This window comes from Oncorhynchus nerka, linkage group LG18, assembly GCF_034236695.1.
Source record: "Oncorhynchus nerka isolate Pitt River linkage group LG18, Oner_Uvic_2.0, whole genome shotgun sequence".
In the NCBI taxonomy this organism is placed as follows: Eukaryota; Metazoa; Chordata; class Actinopteri; order Salmoniformes; family Salmonidae; genus Oncorhynchus; species Oncorhynchus nerka.
The window spans coordinates 35712098-35732763 of record NC_088413.1 but is presented as its reverse complement, the minus strand read 5'-3'; the positions used below and the strand labels follow the sequence as shown (position 1 = coordinate 35732763).

The 20666-nt window shown below is 43.1% G+C and overlaps 1 protein-coding gene across 1 annotated transcript in view; it reads right to left on the bottom strand.

Moving 5' to 3' along the window:
* Positions 1–6395: 6395 nt before the first annotated feature.
* The window catches only part of LOC115145833 (F-box only protein 41-like), a 73122-nt gene continuing 58851 nt past the window's right edge, over positions 6396–20666 (bottom strand). The window contains exons 8-13 of the mRNA XM_029687385.2: positions 20280–20432; positions 14590–14685; positions 14383–14501; positions 10118–10276; positions 8760–8875; positions 6396–7418 (exon numbers count right to left, since the gene is read on the bottom strand). Of these exons, the coding sequence (XP_029543245.1) occupies positions 7356–7418; positions 8760–8875; positions 10118–10276; positions 14383–14501; positions 14590–14685; positions 20280–20432 (706 nt within the window). The 3' untranslated portion in view covers positions 6396–7355. The remainder of the gene's footprint in view (positions 7419–8759; positions 8876–10117; positions 10277–14382; positions 14502–14589; positions 14686–20279; positions 20433–20666) is intronic.

Below are 20666 nucleotides of genomic sequence, written 5' to 3'. Positions count from 1 at the left end.
GGGTACATTTCAAATAACTCTGTTGCATACATCTGTGAAGGGTGATGATACTCTTGACTAGATGGGCCTGTTTAACCGGTTTGAGTTGTGTTAGCCAATAGAGAAAGGAAGGAATAAGATGAACTACCAAAGGCAGAGCCCTAGGCTCAACATTATGCACATGTGCTTGTAAATGGAACAACACTGCCCTCTTGTGGACAATTGGGATGCTTCAAGTCAGTTTAGTATTTTATTTCACTAATGGTTAAGGACAGGATTGGAGGAAGGGATAGCTGATTCTAGATCTGTACCTAGGGGAAACAGTCAGGAGTACATAAGAGTTTTTAAAGAGAACCCACTTCTTTTAGGCTTGGTTTTTGTATAAGCACTTTGTGACAACTGCTGTTGTAAAAAGGGATCTAAAAGGGAACGTAATTGATTGTACAGAAAATAATAATTAGATTTTCAAACAGGTCAATGTATTTAAATAATTTTATTGATGAAAAGAACTTGATGATTTTGACGATGAATGGGAAAATAACACCTTTCCATTTATTGCAATGGTCTTAGGATGATGAACGGCATAACATTGTTGTGGGAATGACTGTTTGGGTTTTTGAATAAACCTGGTCATACCGACAAGACATACCTATATTCGATACAGTACATTAAAATGAGCATAATATCAATGACTGTCCAAAATAATCATTAAAGAATGTGCACACTTAGTTGCCCAGATAAGTGTTGAGGTAATGAGTTCGAATACCACTCAGACAAATGAGCAGAGAATGCAATCATCCATACAGGGAATATGTGCAGAAGAGGTAAAAAAATAAGCTAGCCTGGGTCCTGGATCTTTTTGTGCCATCTTGCCATGTCAATGCCCATAGGGATTGGCAAAATGTACCAACAGATCTGGATCCAGGCTAATTAATTACATAAGAATTGATACAGGTATAAAATGGCACCCTATTCCCTGAATAGCGCACTACTTTTGATCAGGGCCCATAGGATTCTGGTCAAAAGCAGTGCACTATATAGGGGATAGGGTGCTATTTGGGACGAAAGAGACATACCGTAGATGGAGCATAAAATCTTGGCACAAAGCTGGTCTTAGGAAAAATCGAGGTTTCAAATGCACTCAAATGCCTGACACAGTAGAATAGTTTGTTTTACAAACAAAAATATAAATTGCCCATATCCCAAACAACCTTATTCCATGAATCAGAATTTGGCTTTGAAAAGAGAAATTAAGATACTTAAAAAAAAAATCTAATCAACAGAAAACAATAGCCAGGGTTCTAGAGAATAACAAATAATTAAATCATGTACCAACTTATTACAATTAAATGAATCAAATAAAATAGTGACAAGGAACTTGATCATGGGAATCATGAAATTATTTGATATTCAGGAAGACTAAGTTACCAAAACAAGTCATAAAAACATTAAATGGAAAGTTCACCAAATTATAAACTGTTATATTGGTTTCCTTACCTTTATAAGCAGTCTATGGCAGTGGCCAGATAAACAAAACCAAAGCATGGACTTGGTCAATAGACTGCGTATAGGGTAAGGAAAATTGTGTAATTTGGGGGAACTATCCCTTTAACAACAGACACACTGAATCTTAGCTATGGTTATAAGGTCCTAGTAGAACATGCAGCAGGGACCATCAACTAAAAACAGCCGCGGGCGGATTTCTTTCTTGAATGGATGGTCAGGGGGACAGAACATATTTACAAATCATTTGTAGACTAAGAATGTACCGCAAGAAGCCCAGCAGATACAGTACCAGTCAAAAGTTTGGACACACCTACTCATTTTAAGAGTTTTTTTGTTTTTACTATTTTCTACATTCTAGACTAATATTGAAGACAAACTATGAAATAACACATATGGAATCATGTAGTAACCAAATATGTGCTGCATCAGATGATCTGGCCTCCACAATCACCCGACCTCAACCCAATTGAGATGGTTTGGGATGAGTTGGACTGCAGAGTGAAGGAAAATCAGCCAACAAGTGCTCAGCATATGTGGGAACTCCTTCAAAACTGAAAAGCATTCCAGGTGAAGCTGGTTGAGAGAATGCCAAGAGTGTGCAAAGGGTGACTACTAGAAACTAAGATATATTTTGATTTGTTTCACACATTTTTGGTTACTACATGATTCCATATGTGTTATTTCATAGTTTTGACGTCTTCACTATTATTCTACAATGTAGAAAATAGTACAAAATAAAGAAAACCCCTTGAATGAGTATGTGTCCAAACTTTTGACTGGTTCTGTATATTTGACTAAAACAATCATTTCAAACCTTACTTACATTTGTATACCATCACATATCTCTCTCTATTATGCGTGGGAATACTTGGGAACAGATTTCCAAAATAAATCAATTGGAGCTGATTTGCTGTTGTTTTTACAGTATTATGTCCAACCACTTAAAAATAATTGTCAAAAAGTGTATTCTTTTGTTACTCAGAGATCAAATAAAAGGCGAATAAAATCACTGCCCGGGGCTGCCAGTTGGGGAACCCTGACATGCAGTATGTTTTTGTCAGAATGACTTCTCTTCAACTCTTAATCTCATTCTCTCATTCGTTTCCGTTTTCAGGGCATGTTCTAAAACAATTTCAGCAGGACTTCTGTCACACAATGAATCTGGGTAAGAAGCTTTAAAGCAAACCAACACAAACACAGAGTACACAAACTTAGTTACAGTGCCTTGCGAAAGTATTCACCCCCCTTGGCATTTTCCCTATTTTGTTGCCTTACAGCCTGGAATTTAAATAGATTTTTTTTTTGGGGGGGGGGATTGTATCATTTTATACCATGTTATGGGGTGATAAGAGGTGTTGAGTTTGTGCCAGACATAGCGTTTTCCTTAATGGCCAAAAAGCTACATTTTAGTCTCATCTGACCAGAATACCTTCCATATAATTGGGGAGTCTCCCACATGCCTTTTGGCAAACACCAAACGTGTTCGCTTACTTTTTTCTTGAAGCAATGGCTTTTTTCTGGCCACTCTTCCGTAAAGCCCAGCTCTGTGAAGTGTACGGCTTAAAGTGGTCAGATACTATGGACAGATACTCCAGTCTCTGCTGTGGAGCTTTGCAGCTCCTTCAGTTATCTTTGGTCTCTTTGTTGCCTCTCTGATTAATGCTCTCCCTGCCTAGTCTGTGAGTTTTGGTTTGCGGCCCTCTCTTGGCAAGTTTGTTGTGGTGCCATATTCTTTCAATTTTTTAATAATGGATTTAATTGTGCTCTGTGGGATGTTCAAAGTTTCAGATATTTTTTTATAACCCAACCCTGAACTTTGTCTCTGACCTGTTTGGAGAGCTCCTTGGTCTTCATGGTGCCACTTGCTTAGTGGTGTTACAGACTCTGGGGCCTTTCAGAACAGGTGTGAGATTATGTGACACTTAGATTGCACACAGGTGGACTTTAATGAATTATGTAACTTCTGAAGGTAATTGGTTGCACCAGATCTTATTTAGGGGCTTCATAGCAAAAGGGGTGAATACATATGCACTCACCACTTTTCCGTTTTTGAAACAGTTTTTTTCTCTTTCATTTCACCTCACCAATTTGGACTATTTTGTGTATATCCATTACATGAAATCCAAATAAAAATTAATTTAAATTACAGGCAACAAAATAGGCAAAAACCGCCAAGGGGGGTGAATACTTTTGCAAGGCACTGTATTCTTGCCATTACCTGGTAATGATCATGATTGTGAGCATAAGGTCATGTTGGTGTAAAATGAACCTCAAAACCACTTGAAATCCAGTTGAACCAGGTTGGCCATGGTTCAACCATAAACTTCAACAGCCAATGAGAGCGAGATATGGCAGATATAGGCGATAAAATAGGGTCTGCATTGTGTGTCATGTTAAACTCTCCATTGCCATTGGCTACTGGTCATGAAGTAATCGACCTTCTTGCCCCTCATTGGCCACCATTCAGTTTAAACCAATCTTCATCACATGACTATGTAGGAGAGCAACCAACCTATCGCTCGCACGACAGAGGAAACCATGGAAACAGCATGACAATGTTGACAGACTGAAAAGTGTGATTTCTTAATCCTAAAGAACCACCATGGAACTCTAAAAGTGCATCATAATATGTCAAATACTGAGAAAGCGTTTTAAACACAAATACAGCACTAATATTACATATCAGTATTCTTATTTTTTTCCCACTTAGTGCAACAGACGTATTAAAAATAAAATACAGCATAAACCTTTGCAAGCAATCTTAAAATCTTTTTAAACATTAAAGTTATAACTACAGCCACTACAGCAGAATATGTCAAAGGCAACGTGATGATTGATGCATGAACACAAACATGCCAACATTATAGACCTCTCTTTTTATAGAAATAAATAGCTCAAATAATCTTTATCCTCTTTCTTAAATAATGTCCATCTCTATAGCACATTGATCATGAACATTGAATATAAAGTATCTATAGTACACAACCGCAAATTTCAACACTACCGTTTATACATAATATAGCTGCATCTTTCCTTTAGACTTTGGAGAGAAAATGTTTCAGAATCGACACCCGTAGACTCTTAATTTACTCATTTTTCTCATCATGAAGATCCTTATACTTATGACCTTTAATTTTATAACACCAAATGCAGTCATCTTTTTATATTATAAACAACATTATGTACAGTTTTTAATGTCTTAAAGAAGACTAGATTGTCAGGAACTGAAAACCCCCTAAAGTTGCAACCCGAATGGCACCATACTCCCTATATAGTGCACCATTTTTGACCGGAGCCCTATGGGCCCTCGTCTAAAGTACAGTAGTTCACTATACAGGCAAAAGGGTGCCATTTGGACCACATACCTAAATAAACAAGTGCATTGTGTTTTCCTCTATTGTGGCAGCGGCTTTAAAAACACCTTTTCAATCGAAGGGGCAAGTCTTTCAACCCCTTCTAGTCTTTTCACAGCCACCATGGCAGTACCATATTCAGTATTGGAAGAGAACATGGAGATGAGAAACCACGACTGTAGTGTGTGTGTGTGTGTGTGTGTGTCAGGCTAGCACTACTAAAACAAAGCAGCACGTAACTTAGAACAGAACTCGGTGCTCAACTTTACTAAACATCTCTCCATTTAACAAAAAAAAAAAACTCCCGGGGAAGCAAAAGCATTCGCCCTGCAGCCTTTCCTCTCTGGCACACGGGCTGCATCTCAATAGTTGAAAATGGCTTTCCTCTCATTTCCTTTCCTTGATCTACAATGACGTACAAACAAAGGATAAGTCAAAGCCTACCAGAGGATCGATCAAGCTTCCAACTGTTGTCTTCTGTCAGAAGGAGTCCACATTAGACTTGAGATGCCTCCCTGGGGTGGATGCATGGTTTGGGTCGGGGTGCATTGTTGCCTGAGCTCGACGACTTGCATGAATGCCTGAAGAAATAAATGGTACACTACTGCGAGTGGATACATACAGGCGATCTTACTCAATTGTCTAACAACTCTGTCCTCTTCTCCCGCCATTACACTGAGTGAAATTAACTGGTCAGGTGAAAGACAGCCTATTGATGAGCTTCCACCATTTTGCTTTCACTTGACACGGCAATCAGTGCAGATGAAGAAACAAGAAGAGGATTTTTAGGCAATTGAGATCAAGACTGCATCCCAAATGTCACCCTATTCCAGGCCTCGGAGGCCTGATTGGTGTCACACTTTCTCCCCCATTCCTAGTAAACACAGCTGATTTAAACTAATTGCATTCTAAACTGAAGAGCACGATTAGTTGGTTATTGGAATCAGGTGTGTTAGCTTGGACTGGGACAAAAGTGTGACACCAAATCAGGCCCCTAAGGTGTGGAGCCCTTATGAGCCCTGGTTGAAAGTATATTACACTACTGTACATAGGGAATAGGGTGCATTTGGGATGAACCTCATGTAATTCACTGTAGCTTACAGAGCTAGTGGCTAGTTATTTGAATTAGGGTGAACAACTGCCTTATACAACACTCCTATAGATTAGTGGCACATCGGAGAAAACACTTTACGAAAGATAGAACACACACAGCTATGAACGTCATCATTTCTGAAATAAAAGGCAAAAGGAATCCATTTGCAACCCTGTTTAAAAACAAAATAAACAGTAGCTGCCTTATGGACCAGCCGGCCTACAGATACTGTAAGAGTTCCACAGACAGCTGAAAATCCAAGTGTGTGAGAGACTGTGCTCCGCTGATGATCTTGCTGAAGATGGGAACTGCACTGTTCCCATGGCGACCACACCATGGAGCGGCTGATAGGCCGATAAAGACCTTGGAATAAAAAAAAAAATCTAAAAGGTGACAAGATATCTTCACGTTTTATGTTTGACCAAGTCTGAAGCTGGTATGTCATGCATTACACACACACACACACACACACACACACAGACCCTCAACTCCCAACGTGTGTGTGTATTTTAACTTACTCCTCTGGCTCAGGACAGGGTCAAAAATCACACACCGTCCATCCCTACATCTGCTTTACTGCTCATGTGCATTTCCACAGAATATGTGCTGTTGAGCATCTTGATTTTTTTAAAAAGCATCCCAGACACATTCTCTGCAAATACTCTCGGTGAATAGAGAACAAGAGCCTGCTCCTTCCTGACATCCATCCCCCAGCTTACAGCTCTTTTCTCAGTTGAAATCAAAATGCCCGCCGAGATTACGGCATCTACGAAGTCCAATAGAGTTTATGTTTCAAATCTGTTTGGAAGGTCAGCAAGTCACAAACATGGTCCCTGTTAGTTTTCGCGGAGACTTAGGGGCCCCTGGTCTTGTTACCAGCCTGATGATGTGTTTACTACACTTTACCCCACCATAGAGTTGGATAGAGGACACACAAAATGTACTACTTTAAAAATAGAGATAGCTCTCAATGGTGCTGTCCATTTGGTCAAAAAAGCAGCCATTGAAAAGATAGGAGATGAGCTCTCTAGTACATCTATGGTAAAGGAGGGTTTGGTCCCTTCCACTGGGTTTGTATGCTCCAGGGTAAGGTGTTGACCTGACTTATCCAGGCCTCTTGTCTTGTCTATCCTCTGTTCTGTACTGCATTGCATCTCTCCAATTGGCATTGTAGTGGTCTATGGAGCGTCTATCTGTCTGAGGTGTCTGAGCTAAAAACACATTGGTTTTATTTTTAACAATAAAGAATCATGTTGCTGAATTTCCTCTTCAGTTACATGTGTGTGTTGGCTGACTGGTACTTCAGGCTGTTTCGTCCTCGCGTCGCGTCAAGGGGTTACAAATGACTAGGTCGGTTGTGTTGGTGTGTCTGGAAACAAAATGGCCGACCCTTCTTCTTTGGGGGTTCTGGGTGGTGGATGGGGTTAGCAGAGGATGTCCGCCTTCACGTGCAGAATTTTGGAGAAGCCCGGTCTCTTCTTCAAGCCCTGGAGGGCAAAGAGGGGTTAGACCGCTACACACACACACACACTCTAGAGGCCGTTGCACCATAAAAAGTGTGTGTGTGAATGAGCGTGCTTCAATCTATTTATATCTGAGTGAGTGCATTTAAGCATTAGGGCCGGGACGATACCAGCGTTGCGATACTCGTTAGTATCATGGCAAGGAAGCAGAACACAAAGCGGCTTCAACTTCTTTAGGAAAACAGCCCTAATGCTGGAAACAAACATCATTACGTTGTCATCCAGAGTCACATGTATTTATTTCCCAAACTATCGCACACTATATTTGACATACAGCAGGTTTTTAAAGGACTAAAGTGTTCGGTTTGCTTCTCGTTCTCATTTTCGCCATGGGAAAAAATATTGCGATACTGGTATCGTCACAGCCCTATTAAAAGCATGCGTGAACCTAAAATATGCTTAGTGTCTCAGGGAGAAGCTGTATTTATAAACAGAAAAGTAAGCATACAACTAGGTTTGTAGACCATTGCGCACACACATGTATACACGTAAGAAATGAATGACTGCTGGTTCCTAGGCTTGGAATAGTGGTTTTCACTGACTGTACAGTGTGCACACATAACTCATCGTTTTCTCCCCCTCGAGGGTTCATTGAGTTTGATTAAATGTTTGCTTTGCTTCTCCCCCGCCTGGCTACGGCCGTGACAAATGAACAGGGCCCGAATTTACAAACGCACTTTTAGCTCTCTGGAGTTCGTTACTTAACGGCTAGGTGCAATCGAGCACGGCATCCGCCGGCGAGAAAGGGACACCTTCCTCACTGACTCACAGAAGAAGGGAAGGCTCACACGCCCACCCTATTCCCTGTTTAGTGCACTACTTTTGACCAGGGCCTAATAGATGAACAATTCAGAGTGCGAATATCGAAGCGTTCTTCCTCTTAACCTCTGAGCGGCGACCGCCCTCAACGCCACACTTCCTCTTTCCAGAATCCCCCCGGACGATCAGCTGAACTGGGGATCTTGGTTTTGAGTCATTGTACGGTTGAGTATGGTTGAGTTGTAATAATAGACCACTCTCACTCACCCACCTTACCGTCGCTAAAGGATACTACAGATTTAGTCATATAAATGATAGTGTGGGCAGGAGAACCCAAAGACAGGAAATGATTTGGACTGGCATAGTCAGGACTTGCCCTCAAAGCACTGATCTAGAGTGAGTTTTAATAGTATTGGGTTTCGTCCCCTTTATACGGGTATTGAGATGCACCCCCTTTGTAAATGTTATTAGACGATTCCAATGCAATCCTTTTTAAGAGCATTGGGATTCATTGGGATGTGGAAGTTAAAGCCTCGTTATAATTACCTGCAGCTTGTTTACCCTCTCGTCAAACAGCTTCCTAGCCTCAGGGCTGTTGGGGTCCTCGAAGTAGTCCTCTACCCCGATCTGCACCACGATGGACTTCAGGTTACGACACACACCTGGAGGGGCGAGATGGTGTGCAGCTCTCACACGGACGCAGCAGACTCGCCACCCAATTCCAAATAGAACCCTAGCCCCTATGCCCTAGCCACTTGTGTAGCTCTGAAATTATTGACTGGATGAGAAAAGTGCAGACCTGGATTCAAAATGGTGCTGACTCAACACTTTGAGCCGTTGTTTGAGCAATGGAAAACTAAAAATGGGCAGGGATTGCACTTTTGGGATTGTTCTACTGGTTCCTTTGTGAAAATCAAGTTCAATAAAGCACATCTTTATTTGAACCGGGTCTGGTGTAGCGTGTACTCACTGTTAAAGTATAGCAGTGCCTTGGGGGGGTCTAGAACCTCCAGACCCTCCCAGTAGTGTAGTGTAGTAGGGTGTAGCGTGTACTCACTGTTAAAGTATAGCAGTGCCTTGGGGGGGTCTAGAACCTCCAGACCCTCCCAGTAGTGTAGTGTAGTGTAGTAGGGTGTAGCGTGTACTCACTTAAAGTATAGCAGTGCCTTGGGGGGTCTAGAACCTCCAGACCCTCCCAGTAGTGTAGTGTTGTAGGGTGTAGCGTGTACTCACTGTTAAAGTATAGCAGTGCCTTAGGGGGGTCTAGAACCTCCAGACCCTCCCAGTAGTGTAGGGTGTAGTGTACTCACTGTTAAAGTATAGCAGTGCCTTGGGGGTCTAGAACCTCCAGACGCTCCCAGTAGTGTAGTGTAGTAGGGTGTAGTGTGTACTCACTGTTAAAGTATAGCAGTGCCTTGGGGGGGTCTAGAACCTCCAGACCCTCCCAGTAGTGTAGTGTAGTAGGGTGTAGCGTGTACTCACTTAAAGTATAGCAGTGCCTTGGGGGGGGGGGTCTAGAACCTCCAGACCCTCCCAGTAGTGTAGTGTTGTAGGGTGTAGCGTGTACTCACTGTTAAAGTATAGCAGTGCCTTAGGGGGGTCTAGAACCTCCAGACCCTCCCAGTAGTGTAGGGTGTAGCGTGTACTCACTGTTAAAGTATAGCAGTGCCTTGGGGGGGTCTAGAACCTCCAGACGCTCCCAGTAGTGTAGTGTAGTAGGGTGTAGTGTGTACTCACTGTTAAAGTATAGCAGTGCCTTGGGGGGGTCTAGAACCTCCAGACCCTCCCAGTAGTGTGGTGTAGTAGGGTGTAGCGTGTACTCACTGTTAAAGTATAGCAGTGCCTTGGGGGGGTCTAGAACCTCCAGACCCTCCCAGTAGTGTGGTGTAGTAGGGTGTACTCACTGTTGAAGTGTAGCAGGGCCTTAGGGGTGACCGGGGTGGAGGTGAGGACCAGCATCTCCAGGCCCTTCAGACCCTCCCTGCACACCTCAGCTGCCACTTCCTGGTTGACCTCACTCACATGGTCCAGCTCCAACACCTGCAGACGCATGCAGTTCCTCGCTACAGGAGGAAAGGAGGAGGAGGGCAGAAGAAGGAGGTTGAGATGCCTTTGATATCAACAACTTAGTCAGTAGTATGTAAGTAGAATTGACCGCACCAGAACAGCCCACCGGTCAGGAGAGTATCTTCTGTTTCTGTGTAGGGTGAGGCAGCTAGATGCACAAGTACACCCCCTGGACAGGACGCTTGGTATTTGCTCATCCATTATTTCTCAAGTGCTGGGTAAGATATCTAAAGAGCCCATCTAGAGTCTAAAGCAGTCATATACACCTGGCCAGCACACATTGATATACGTTTGTTCATTGGTTGAAGTGTTAGCAATGCTTACATAAAAATACAACTTTAACAATGCTACCTAAGTAAGTTAAAAAGAGATGGTCGTGGCGAAAGCGCACATAACCAGCCGACAAAAACCAAACAGTATGTTCACGGTGTTTCTACCATTTGTATGATCTTTTTTTTTTAGATGATTCAATTCAACATCTTGTGGGGATAAGTGTTTCATCGTGTTTCGCTCTAGATGGTAGGATGAGAGAGAACTGATCAGAGTGGCTGATTTCCAAATGGCATCCTATTCCCTTAATAGTGCACTACCTTTGACCAGGGCACATACAGTGCGTTCGGGAAGGTATTCATACCCCTTGGTTTATTCCACATTGTGTTGTGTTACCAGTCTGAATTAAAAATGGATTTAAACAAATGTTCTCACCCATCATTAAACAATACCCCATAACGACAAAGTGAAAACATGTTTTTTGAAATGTTTGCAATTTTATTGAAAATGAAATACGGAAATATCTCATTTACATAAGTGTTCACACCCCTGAGTCAACACATTCAAATCACCTTTGGCAGCGATTACAGTGTTTCTGGGTAAGACTAAGAGCTCTGCACACCTGGATATATTGTACATTTCCACATTATTCTTAAAAAAACGTATTCAAGCTCTGTCAAGTTGGTTGTTGATCATTGCCAGACAGCCATTTTCAAGTCTTGCCATAGATTTTCAAGCCAATTTATGTCAAAACTAACTTGGCCAATCAGGAACATTCAATGTCGTCTTGGTAATCAACTCTAGTGTATATTTGGCCATGTGTTGTAGGTTATTGTTCTGCTGAAAGGTGCATTTGTCTACCATTGTCTGTTGAAAAGCAGACAAATCAGCTTTTCCTCTATGATTTTGCCTGTGCTTAGCTCTAATTCCATTTATTTTTATCCTGAAAAACTCCCTTGACGATGACATGCATACCCATAACATGATGCAGCCACCACCGTGCTTGAAAATATTATGAGTGGTACTAAGTGATGTGTTGTGTTTGCCCCAAACATAACCTTTGTATTCAGGACAAAGTTTTTTTTTTTACATTTTACTTTAGTGCCTTGTTGCAAACGGGATACATGTTTTAGAATATTTTTTATTCTGTACAGGCTTCCTTCTTTTCACTCTGTTAATTAGGTTAGTATTGTGGAGTAACTACAATGTTATTGATCCATCCTCAGTTCTCCAACACAACCATTAAACTCTAACTGTTTAAGTCACCATTGGCATCATGGTGAAATCCCCAAGCGGTTTCCTTCCTCTCCTGCAACTGAGTTAGGAAGGACGCCTGTATCTTTGTAGTGACTGGGTGTATTGATACACAATCTAAAGTGTAATTAATAACTTCACCATGCTCAAAGGGATAATCAATGTCTTTTTCTTTTCTATCTACCATTAGGTGCCCTTCTTTGCGAGGCATTGGAAACCTTCCTGATTTTGTGGTTGAAGCTACACTATATATACACAAAAAGTATGTGGACACCACTTCAAATTAGTGGATTCGGCTATTTCAGCCACACCCGTTGCTGACAGGTGTATCGAGCACACAGCCATGCAATCTCCATAGACAAACATTGACAGTAGAATGGTCTTACTGAAGACCTCTGTGACTTTCAACGTGTCACAGTCATAGGATGCCACCTTTCCAATAAGTCAGTTCGTCAAATTCCCGCTCTGCTAGACCTGCCCCGGCCAACTTTAAGTGCTGTTATTGTGAAATGTAAACATCTAACAGCCGCGAAGTGGAAGGCCACACAAGCTCACAGAACGGGACAGTTGAGTGCTGAAGCGCGTAGCGCGTACAAATCGGTTGTCCTCGGTTGCAACACTCACTACCGAGTTCCAAAGTGGCTCTGGAAGCAACGTCAGCACAAGAAATGTTCGTCAAGAGCTTCATCAAATGGGTTTGCATGGCCGAGCGGCTTCACACAAGCCTAAGATCACCATGCGCATTGCCAGGCGTCAGATGGCAGTCCGACGGACGCATCTGGGTTTGACAGGAGAACGTTGCCTGCCCCAATGCAGTGCAAACGGTAAAGTTTGGTGGAGGAGGAATGATGGTCTGGAGCTGTTTTTCATGGTTCAGGCTAGCCCCCTTAGTTCCGGTGAAGGGAAATCTTAACGCTACAGCATACAATGACATTCTATACGATTCTGTGCTACCAACTTTGTAGCAGCAGTTTGGGGAAGGCCCTTTCCTGTTTCAGCATGACAATGCCCCTGTGCACAAAACGAGGTCCATACAGAAATGGTTCGTCAAGATCGGTGTGGAGGAACTTGACTGGCCTGTAAAAAGCCCTGACCTCAACCCCATCGAACACCTTTGGGATAAATTGGAACGCCGACTGCGAGCCAGGCCTAATCGGCCAATATCAATGCCCTTCCTCACCATTGCTCGTGCCTGAATGGAAGGAAGTCTCCACATCTAGTGGAAAGCCTTCCCAGAAAAGTGGAGGCTGTTTTAGCAGCAAAGGGGGGGAACAACTACATATTAATACCCATGATTTTGGACTGAGGTGTTTGAGCAGGTGTCCATATACAGTTGGTCATGTAGTGTATGTTTGAAATTCACTGCTCAACCTGAGGGACCTTACAGATAATTGTATGTGTGGGGAACAGAGATGAGGTAATCATTTGAAAATCATATTACACATCTAGAGATTCTGGGTTCGAGTCCAGGCTCTGTTGCAGGCCAGTGTAGTCCGGGTTAGGGGAGGATTTGGCCGGCAGGGATGTCCTTGTCCCATCGCGCATTAGTAACTCCTGTGGCGGACCAGGCGCAATGCACGCTGACACAGTCGCCAGGTGTACGGTGTTTTCCTCTGACACATTGGTGCGGCTGGCTTCCGGGTTAAGTGGGCATTGTGTCAAGAAGCAGTGCGGCTTAGTTGGGTTGTGTTTTAGAGGACGCACGGCTCTCGACCTTCGCCTCTCCCGAGTCCGTACGGGAGTTTCAGCTGAGCTTGCAGATGAGAGAAGACTGTAACTACTAAATGGGGGGGGGGGGGGGGGGGGTCATATTAAACACTACCATTGCAGACAGAGTGCAACTTATTGTGACTTGATAAGCAAATTTTGATTCCTGAACTTATTTAGGCTTTCCAATAAAAAAGGGGTTGAATACCTTTTATTGACTCAAGACATTTCTAAAAACATAATTCCACTTGGACATTATGTTGGCCAGTGAACCAAAATCTAAACGTATTCAATTTGAAATTCAGGCTGTAACACAAAAACATGTGGAAAAAGTCAAGGGGTGTGAATACTTTCTGAGGGCACTGTAGGGCTCTCGCCAAGAGTAGTGCACTATATAGGGAGCCATTTGAGAGGCACTCAATGTCCTTTCCTATTGCCACCCCTCATCCTCACTCAGCCCATGTACTGATAAACAGACAGGCCACCAAGACAACCGCTTCTCAACTAGCCACAAAAGTAATTTCCTCCCTCTGTTCCTGCATGCTGTGAATCGTAAGTAGGAACTCAATAGCTGGGTTACATTTCCTTCTGACTGGGAGGGTATTTGCAGTCGCACGCATCCCACTTTCCATCTGTGTGGATGGGACAGAAATAAATCAGAATGTTTTGTTCCTAAGAAAAATAACAAACAACCCCTTGAAGGACAAAAGTTCTGTCCATCAACAAAGACCTCTGATATGAACCATCCAAAGCACTTCAATCCAAATAGTTTCTTTGTTCTGAAAGAATAGTCCCTATATCAGTTTATTTATTAAAATGACCAATGAGATTTAATATTCATGAGATATTTATCCAAATTGAATTTACTCACCCAATGAGGCTAGTCCCTGAACGCCACACCCTGCCCCGCCCACGCCCAGGGCTCTGAGGTGTGGCCAGCATCGGCCAATGGTCTGCAGGCATCGGTTGCTGAAGCGAGCCGGTTGTTGGCTGGAGGAGAAAGAGCGAGGCACGTTACAATAGATGTGCTAACGGTATTCATAAAAAATAAATGTGTGCTAAGAGAGTTGCCTCTCACCATGGATGTAGCGGTGCCACCTGGAGAGAGATGATGTCTCTACAGCCGGCTCCTAGAGCCCAGATCACCTCCTGTCCTACAGGGTCTGTGGCACTCCTAGAACAAAAAACACCAATTCACTCTACTTCATGGTATAATCATCTAGACACCCATTCATAATATATAGCAGGGGTCTCAAACTGTATGTGTTAAAGTGAATGCAAGTGAATGCAATAAACATATATATTTTTTTAAACTCATGATTTACAGCCATCTTTAAGTGGAGCACAAAAAATATGAAATGCTTAATACGTGACAACAAATAGAAAGATACCTTTATTCCATTACTGAACCGTATGAAAACAGATCTAATTAAATGTAACTATCTTCCCATAAATCTTACAGATAGAATAAACCTCTATAAAAGCTTTGTATTTATTTTTGGTAACACTAATTCATAGAATATAAAAGAAAGTTTTACATCTTACTATGTCTGAGAGTGGTTTTAACCTTCCAGACTTGGAATGGTATCAAATCGCTTCCAAAGGCTTTTACTTGCGGCATATAGTCAAATTCACTAAAGAGGAACAATAGGTAACTATTGAAGATGCGCAGCTCATCCCCAGAATCTTTTTACGTGTCTATTTTCAAAGGAAAACGGTTATTACGTGAATAACTTCCGGCGCCGACAGAGATGGCCGCCTCGCTTCGCGTTCCTAGGAAACTATGCAGTTTTTTGTTTTTTTACGTGTTATTTCTTACATTAGTACCCCAGGTCATCTTAGGTTTCATTACATACAGTCGAGAAGAACTACTGAATATAAGATCAGCGTCAACTCACCATCAGTACGACCAAGAATATGTTTTCCGCGACGCGGATCCTGTGTTCTGCCTTACAAACAGGACAACGGAATGGATCGCATGCAGCGACCCAAGAAAACGACTCCGAAAAAGAGGGAAACGTAGCGGTCTTCTGGTCAGACTCCGGACAAGGGCACATCGCGCACCACTCCCCAGCATTCTTCTTGCCAATGTCCAGTCTCTTGACAACAAGGTTGATGAAATCCGAGCAAGGGTAGCATTCCAGAGACTGCAATGTTCTCTGCTTCACGGAAACATGGCTTACTGGGAAGACGCTATCCGATGCGGTGCAGCCAACGGGTTTCTCCACGCATCGCGCCGACAGAAACAAACATCTTTCTGGTAAGAAGAGCGGCGGGGGCGTATGCCTCATGACTAACGAGACATGGTGTGATGAAGGAAACATACAGGAACTCAAATCCTTCTGTTCACCTGATTTAGAATTCCTCACAATCAAATGTAGACCGCATTATCTTCCAAGAGAATTCTCTTCGATTATAATCACAGCCGTATATATCCCCCCCTAAGCAGACACATCGATGGCTCTGAACGAACTTTATTTAACTCTTTGCAAACTGGAAACCATTTATCCGGAGGCTGCATTCATTGTAGCTGGGGATTTTAACAAAGCTAATCTGAAAACAAGACTCCCTAAATTTTATCAGCATATCGATTGCGCAACCAGGGGTGGTAAAACCTTGGATCATTGTTACTCTAACTTCCGCGACGCATATAAGGCCCTGCCCCGCCCCCCTTTCGGAAAAGCTGACCACGACTCCATTTTGTTGATCCCTGCCTACAGGCAAAAACTTAAACAAGAGGCTCCCACGCTGAGGTCTGTCCAACGCTGGTCAGACCAAGCTGACTCCACACTCCAAGACTGCTTCCATCACGTGGACTGGGACATGTTTCGTATTGCGTCAGATGAAAATATTGACGAATACGCTGATTCGGTGTGCGAGTTCATTAGAACGTGCGTCGAAGATGTCGTTCCCATAGCAACGATAAAAACATTCCCAAACCAGAAACCGTGGATTGATGGCAGCATTCGCGTGAAACTGAAAGCACGAACCACTGCTTTTAATCAGGGCAAGGTGTCTGGTAACATGTCCGAATATAAACAATGCAGCTATTCCCTCCGCAAGGCTATTAAACAAGCTAAGCGTCAGTACAGAGACAAAGTGGAATCTCAATTCAATGGCTCAGACACAAGAGGCATGTGGCAGGGTCTACAGTCAATCACGGACTACAAGAAGAAACCCAGCCCAGTCACGGACCAGGATGTCTTGCTCCCAGGCAGACTAAATAACTTTTTTGCCCGCTTTGAGGACAATACAGTGCCACTGACACGGCCTGCAACGAAAACATGCGGTCTCTCCTTCACTGCAGCCGAGGTGAGTAAGACATTTAAACGTGTTAACCCTCGCAAGGCTGCAGGCCCAGACGGCATCCCCAGCCGCGCCCTCAGAGCATGCGCAGACCAGCTGGCCGGTGTGTTTACGGACATATTCAATCAATCCCTATACCAGTCTGCTGTTCCCACATGCTTCAAGAGGCCACCATTGTTCCTGTTCCCAAGAAAGCTAAGGTAACTGAGCTAAACGACTACCGCCCCGTAGCACTCACTTCCGTCATCATGAAGTGCTTTGAGAGACTAGTCAAGGACCATATCACCTCCACCCTACCTGACACCCTAGACCCACTCCAATTTGCTTACCGCCCAAATAGGTCCACAGACGATGCAATCTCAACCACACTGCACACTGCCCTAACCCACCTGGACAAGAGGAATACCTATGTGAGAATGCTGTTCATCGACTACAGCTCGGCATTCAACACCATAGTACCCTCCAAGCTCGTCATCAAGCTCGAGACCCTGGGTCTCGACCCCGCCCTGTGCAACTGGGTACTGGACTTCCTGACGGGCCGCCCCCAGGTGGTGAGGGTAGGCAACAACATCTCCTCCCCGCTGATCCTCAACACGGGGGGCCCCACAAGGGTGCGTTCTGAGCCCTCTCCTGTACTCCCTGTTCACCCACGACTGCGTGGCCACGCACGCCTCCAACTCAATCATCAAGTTTGCGGACGACACAACAGTGGTAGGCTTGATTACCAACAACGACGAGACGGCCTACAGGGAGGAGGTGAGGGCCCTCGGAGTGTGGTGTCAGGAAAATAACCTCACACTCAACGTCAACAAAACTAAGGAGATGATTGTGGACTTCAGGAAACAGCAGAGGGAACACCCCTATCCACATCGATGGAACAGTAGTGGAGAGGGTAGCAAGTTTTAAGTTCCTCGGCATACACATCACAGACAAACTGAATTGGTCCACTCACACTGACAGCGTCGTGAAGAAGGCGCAGCAGCGCCTCTTCAACCTCAGGAGGCTGAAGAAATTCGGCTTGTCACCAAAAGCACTCACAAACTTCTACAGATGCACAATCGAGAGCATCCTGGCGGGCTGTATCACCGCCTGGTACGGCAACTGCTCCGCCCTCAACCGTAAGGCTCTCCAGAGGGTAGTGAGGTCTGCACAACGCATCACCGGGGGCAAACTACCTGCCCTCCAGGACACCTACACCACCCGATGTTACAGGAAGGCCATAAAGATCATCAAGGACATCAACCACCCGAACCACTGCCTGTTCACCCCGCTATCATCCAGAAGGCGAGGTCAGTACAGGTGCATCAAAGCTGGGACTGAGAGACTGAAAAACAGCTTCTATCTCAAGGCTATCAGACTGTTAAACAGCCACCATTGAGTGGCTGCTGCCAACACACTGTCATTGACACTGACCCAACTCCAGCCACTTTAATAATGGGAATTGATGGGAAATGATGTAAATATATCACTAGCCACTTTAAACAATGCTACCTTATATAATGTTACTTACCCTACATTATTCATCTCATATGCATACGTATATACTGTACTCTACATCATCGACTGCATCCTTATGTAATACATGTATCACTAGCCACTTTAACTATGCCACTTTGTTTACTTTGTCTACATACTCATCTCATATGTATATACTGTACTCGATACCATCTACTGTATGCTGCTCTGTACCATCACTCACTCATATATCCTTATGTACATATTCTTTATCCCCTTACACTGTGTATAAGACAGTAGTTTTAGAATTGTTAGTTAGATTACTTGTTGGTTATCACTGCATTGTCGGAACTAGAAGCACAAGCATTTCGCTACACTCGCATTAACATCTGCTAACCATGTGTATGTGACAAATAAAATATGATTTGATTTGATTTTAACTTAACAATTAAGAACACTATAACAATATGGAATAAAACTAAACGTATTCTACAAGAACCAATATCACTTCCTAAAAACACAACCTTATGGAACAATCCTTGGATAGCTTTCCAGAATTCACAGATAAATTGGTCCACATTGAAAAAAACTAAAAGGCATAGAAACCATAGATGACTTGGTAATAGGAAATACATTTATTTCCATGACAGCTTTAAAAAGCTATTTTGGATTGACCAATGTAGATATTTTCAAATATATGCAACTTAAAAGTTTATATTACAACATCTTGAAATCATCTTGAAAACATCTTGAAATCTTTTGGATATCAGAGCAATCTTGAGGGAATCCTATTGGTCAGAAAAGGATATTCATATGATAGGTAAACAACACAAAACCTCGCAGAGAGCCTATCCAACTGATAATCTCTTAGAAAAAAATATAAACTATTGGAACCAAGATTTAAAAAGAACTGATACTGGCACAAGATGGAGGGAATGTTGGAACATAATTAACAAGACTACAGTTAACACAAATGTACATTTAATTCAGTATAAAATAATGCTTCTTGTATTAAATGTCTGTTGTATAATTCGTTATACAAGAGACAATTCTAACTCTACAGCACAACGGAAGAGTCATGTCTAAAGTGCAAAACTAATAATGACTCAATAATTCACGCCTTCTGGGAATGTTCTAAAGTCCAAAAGTGAGGGCGGAGTTAGACATTTGGCTGTCACAAGTATTACGAGGTAAATGTACTTCTAATCCGTCTGTCTGCATATTTCAAGACGTAACATATGAGGGTGCCGTGAGATACCCGATGGGTTGGACGATAAAGTCAATAATCTTTCCCAAAAAATGTATACTTAAAAAAAAATGTAAATGAACCAATCCTCCATCATTAACGCAATGGAAAGGTCAAATTATTTCTGGGCTAGGAGAGAAACAAAATGGTGCCGTTTGGGGTCACGTGGCATAAAGTGATGCGGGCGCTAGAGATGGGGGTGTGTGCTAATGGGTCTGGGCAGGGTTAATGTTGTGGATGTTTGTATGATGTTGTCATTTGTATGTGTACTTTTTGTATTGTAACATTTAAAAAAAATAACGAATAAAAATCAAATGGAGCCTCAAATGGAGCCTATAGATATGAATTGTACGATGTCAGCTAACCTGTCTGTGTGACGGGCTGCGGGGCAAGGCATTGGCCAGCCACAGGGAGTGACGAGTACTGTATTGTATATATTTTGTTATGTTACAGCCTTATTCTAAAATGGATGAAACAAAACATTTCCCTCATCAATCTACACACAATACCCCAATACATTTGCAAAAATGTCTAAAGCTGTTTTTGCCTTGTCATCATGGGGTTATTGTGTGTAGATTGATGAGGGGAAAAAAATATTTAATCAATTTCAGAATAAGGCTACAACAAAAAGTGGAAAAAGTCAAGGAGTCTGAATACTTTCCAAATCCACTGTAAACTGTACTATATTGTATGTATACTGTACTGTATTATATATACACACTGTACTGTACTATGTGTGATCGCCCCCCTGGTGGTAGTACCTGTATGTGACGGCCTGCAGGGCTCGGCAGTAGCAGCTGGCGAGCCACAGGGAGCGGTCAGTTAGCAGGTTGGGACAATGAGACACCTTGAGGATCAACAGGTTCCCTCCTGTAGCCTTCAGCAAGGACTCCAGGCCCTCCTCCAGACAACCACTGGAGAGGGAGAAAGAGCAAGAGGAGAGAGAGAGACGGACAGAGAGAGAGAGAGAGAGAGAGACGGACAGAGAGAGAGAGAGAGAGAGACGGTCAGACAGAAAAACAGAGAGAGAGAGACGGACAGAGAGAGAGAGAGAGACGGTCAGACAGAAAAACAGAGAGAGAGAGACGGACAGAGAGAGAGAGAGAGAGACGGTCAGACAGAAAAACAGAGAGAGAGAGACGGACAAA